Source organism: Silurus meridionalis, chromosome 6, assembly GCF_014805685.1.
Source record: "Silurus meridionalis isolate SWU-2019-XX chromosome 6, ASM1480568v1, whole genome shotgun sequence".
In the NCBI taxonomy this organism is placed as follows: Eukaryota; Metazoa; Chordata; class Actinopteri; order Siluriformes; family Siluridae; genus Silurus; species Silurus meridionalis.
This window is the reverse complement of record NC_060889.1, coordinates 22609618-22614132: the sequence shown is the minus strand read 5'-3', so window position 1 is coordinate 22614132 and position 4515 is coordinate 22609618. Positions and strand designations below refer to the sequence as shown.

The following is a 4515-nucleotide window of genomic DNA, read 5'->3' as shown; positions in this document are numbered from 1 at the left end:
GTTATAAATGTTAAATAAACTTCTTCTAACAGAAATATCAGTTTTATCTTTTTTAATAATTAAATATAAGTTTGATAATCAATTTTTTTATTACTTTTTAAACCAGGTGGATGATACACAGTAAAAGTAATAATAATAATAATAATAGTAGTAGTAGTAGTAGAGCTCTACATGGACTAAAGCAGGAACAGGCTGAGCGCCAGTGATGGGCGTGGCTTTCTCCCACGTGACTACACCGGACGAATCAGAGAGCAGGTCTCCATCAGTCTGTTGAATAAAACATGAGGCTCCATATTGTGCTGTAGGATTTCAGACGAGACACCTGGAGCATCTTTAGATCCAGAAGTGCAGCTTCAGTTCCGTTCAGTTGGTTGGTATCTCCGCTTTTTTCCAGTAATAAACAAATAAATATATCATCATCGTGTTTGCAGGTTTTCCAAATTAAAGTGCGCTTCCTAATCATATGTATCTCATGAAGCGCTTGGTTGAGACAGGCGCTGGCCTGCATTTGGACCGGGGAAGATGGATGCTGCTGTTGAGATGGTGCATGGATAAGGGTGAAAGAGGTGTAGAAGGAGTTTCTGGGGTTTCCCAGGCTAAGCGATGTGCTGTTTTGCAGGCCGCAGGTGAGAGTCATGATGAGGTCGAGCTGTGTTTGGGCTCCGCTGTTGCTGATGCTGCTGGTGCTGGCGGTTCCGATGATTCGCACAGAGCCCGACTCTGGCACTGTTATTCCAGCTGAGAGTGAGATATTAATAACAAATTTTCCTTTTCCCCTTAGTGCATCGACTGCCTTTATTCATTTGTTAATGATAAGAGATGAAGGATAAACCCAGTAGACTCTACAGTTCTTGCATGAAATCTTATGATACGGTTAATGCATCCTTATGTATGGCATCCATGTGGACCACATTCTGTCACAAGAACTACTAATTCCAGTCATGCATTTGGATATACAACCACTTTTACATCTTTGTGATGAACATCTGCTTTTCAATGGTGCTTTATAAGAAATCTGGATCATTTGTTAGTTTTTTACTTTGGGTAATGGATTTCTACATCGCCCACAATGCAGGTCAGATCCCGTTATAGAAATGAGAATCGATTATACAAATGATTATAGATTATAGAAAAATAATCAACACCTGTATTCTATAATTATACCTGTACACAGATGTAATATCTAAATTTGTATTTTGATTGGACATGTAGTGCACTATACAGAGTGCAAAACTTAATACCTACTATTGGAGTAATTTCACATTTCTGCATACACATGGGAAATATAAGAGCAGTTGTAAGACAGACCTGGTTGAGTTGATGAGCCTTTGCTCTTGTGTCAGGTCGGCCGTGTGTGGACTGCCATGCGTTCGAATTCATGCAACGAGCACTGCAGGACCTGAAGAAGACGGCGTTTAATCTCGACTCACGGGTAGGTCAGCAATACACCATCCTGGTTTCCCGAGGACCCTTTACATATCATTTATAAAATGAAAAATTATACAGGATGCATTATTCTTGTAAACATACAGTGCATTCGGAAAGTATTCAGCGTTTCACTTTTTCCACATTGTTATGTTACAGCTTTATTCCAAAATTGATTAAATTCACTATCTTCTTAAAAACTCTACAAACAATATCCCCATAATGACAACGTGAAAGAAGTGTGTTTGAAATCTTTGCAAATTTATTTACAAATTAAAAATCCTGACAAAAATCACATGTACATAAGTATTCACAGCCTTCGCCATGACACTGCAAATTGAGCTCAGATGCATCCTGTTTCTACTGATCATCCTGGAGATGTTTCTACAACTTGATTAGAGTCCACCTGTGGTATATTCAGTTGATTGGACATGATTTAGAAAGGCACACACCTCTCGATATAAGCTCCCACAGTTAACAGTGAATGTCAGAGCACAAACCAAGCCATGAAGTCCAGGGAATTGTCTGGAGAACTCAGAGACAGGATCGTATTGAGGCACAGATCTCGGGAAGGAGATAAAAAAAATTTCAGCAGCATTGAAGGTCCCAATGAGCACAGTGCCCTGTAAATGGAGGAAGTTTAGAACCACCATAAGGCTGGAACATAACAACATGTGGAAAAAGTAAAGCGCTCTGAATGCTTTCTGGATGCACTGTAGTTGCTCTGGATATTGAAAAAGTAACAAGCAGGATTCCTACCAGTCATGAATTTGTCAAATTTGTGTGCCATAAAACAGGGAATCAGTTATATATTTATCCAAACTAATACTACTAATGTAGTATCCTAATTATTATAAAGAAACCAATCTACAGTCTATTGACTTTGCCCTTTTTGTACCTGGTAAAATTGTTCTCTCAGATTGCATAGAGACTGTCGGTGAGCATCAATTTGTAAATGTTGTTACAAAGTCTTAATCAGATTGAGGTTCTGGCTGGGTTGTGAGTTATTGCAACTCATTTAGTTTTAAGTGTATGCTTAAACTCGCCACAGCTGATCATCCGTCTCCATACCCCCTGTCCTCTACATCTGCCTCTTTCAAACCAACTACCTGCATGTCTTCCCTCACCACATCCATAAACCTCCTCCTTGGCCTTCCTCTTTTCCTCCTTCCTGGTGGCTCCATCCTCAGCATTCTTCTACTGATATACCCCATGTCCCTCCTCTGCACATGTCCAAACCATCTCAATCTCACCTCCCTTTACCTATTTTCCAAAACGTCCTACATGCGCTGGCTAATAAATTCAGGCTTATACCATTGAATAATAATTCTGCTAATCTTTCTTTTATAAAGCTCCTGAGTTGTAGTTTTCTTCCCCCAAAAAGGTATCATTATTATCTTGAATTAAGTAATTTCCCTTGTATTACCACTAAGAAGCCTGAAATCTTTTTCACCACTTCCTTGGTGTAAATTTGCTTTACTTTGATTAAATAAATATTCCAGTACATCTGGTGTCACCTGTAAAAAAAAATAAATAAAAATATCTAATGGACAACAACAGGTTGAACATTTATGTTGAACACACGGGTTGAATTTCGTTCAGTCGGTTAATGACATTGAAATGTTTAAATGTTTAAAGTGTTTAAATGACGTCTGATATCTAGAGCACTGGGTCAGTAATTCACCTGAAACTAATCGCTAACCTGTTCGCTGTGTGTTTGCTTTGTTCATCAGACTGAGAATCTGGTGTTGAGAGCCGAGAGGAGGGCGCTGTGCGACTGCACACCTATCAACACCTTAAACTAAACACCATTGGAGAGTTTTCAGCCCATCATGCCAATGTATTGTGTACTTATTCTTATAAAAAAAAAAAAAAAAACATGAACACTAGCCAAATGCAACATTTTCTTTACGTGTGTGGTCTAAATAACTTCTTACAGAACACAAGACTGGCATGTTACAGAGCTGTATGAGCCAAGACTATCTTAATCATTATAGGTTGTTATTTTATGATTCTATAATAAATGTTGTGGATATACAGTGTATGTAATGTTAAAGCTTCATTTCTTAATATTTATATTACTTAATACTTATTACACCTAAATAGGCCGGATATAATTTGCACATTAGTACTGCTCTTCTGTGTCGCACTGTGGGCTTCTAGAGTTACATTTTAAATATGGGACTGTTTAATATTAGACATGCAGCAGATAGAAGTATTTTCATGTAGAAATCTGTAGAGAAGAAATATCTTAGAAGAAATTTTATAATACAAATGTATGATGTGTGTAGAAAAGGAAGTTCTCTGAGTTTTGTAAATGTATTGCTAAGAAAAGGCAGGATAAATGGACACATTGGTTGTTTTATACTGTCATTAAAACGATCACAACTCTGATTGCCATGTTGGTGTGACACTGAGTTGAATAGAGTTTGTGCTGATCTGCAGAGCTGTGAAGGTCAATACACAGTGGCTCACTACATGTAGCTGAAACGGTCACCAGTTTAGAATATAAGTAACTTTAATGTTTTTTGTCATTTGTACACATTTTTAGTTGAAACCATTTTAACGTGTCTGAAACAGAATTAAACAGCATTGAACACAGACGTGAGAGCGGTCTTTCGTTGTGTTAGTTTTTCCACGTGTTAATGTACGGAATGTTGTTTTCTGAAAGAGAAAAAAGTTCAGTAGTAGCAGACAATGTGAATGTTTCTCCTGGGAAAGTTCTATTGTTCAACACTTCATCTGCAGCTCACCCAAATCGTAGCATGTACAATTTCTTCTTGATACAACAACAATGACAGAATTGAACATTTTTGCTGTCAGGTTTGTAAAATTCAATCAGCAGGTCTACAGAGTTCTGTATTCTTTGGTACATCAACTTTTTTCCCTTTTTTCCTGGTAAGCCTTAAAGTTGATGTTTTATCACTTAAGCCCTCAATGGGAAGATTTTTCATCCCATCTTTTATCAAATTCATAAGTGTGTCCAAACTCATTTAAGAACTCTCATCAAGTACATATGAAGATGATTATATATTCTTGTGGTTGAATTCATGCAGAGCTTCCAGAAGGAACTGACTAATACATTGGTGA

General features: G+C 37.6%; 1 protein-coding gene across 1 annotated transcript; it reads left to right on the top strand.

Moving 5' to 3' along the window:
• The first annotated feature begins 251 nt into the window (after positions 1 to 251).
• Positions 252 to 4028, top strand: c6h4orf48 (chromosome 6 C4orf48 homolog). Its single transcript, XM_046851149.1, has 4 exons — positions 252 to 370; positions 620 to 744; positions 1344 to 1432; positions 3159 to 4028. Exons 2-4 carry the CDS (start codon positions 636 to 638, stop codon positions 3228 to 3230), a joined length of 270 nt encoding a protein of 89 aa, XP_046707105.1. The 5' UTR covers positions 252 to 370; positions 620 to 635; the 3' UTR covers positions 3231 to 4028.
• The last annotated feature ends 487 nt before the right edge of the window (positions 4029 to 4515 follow it).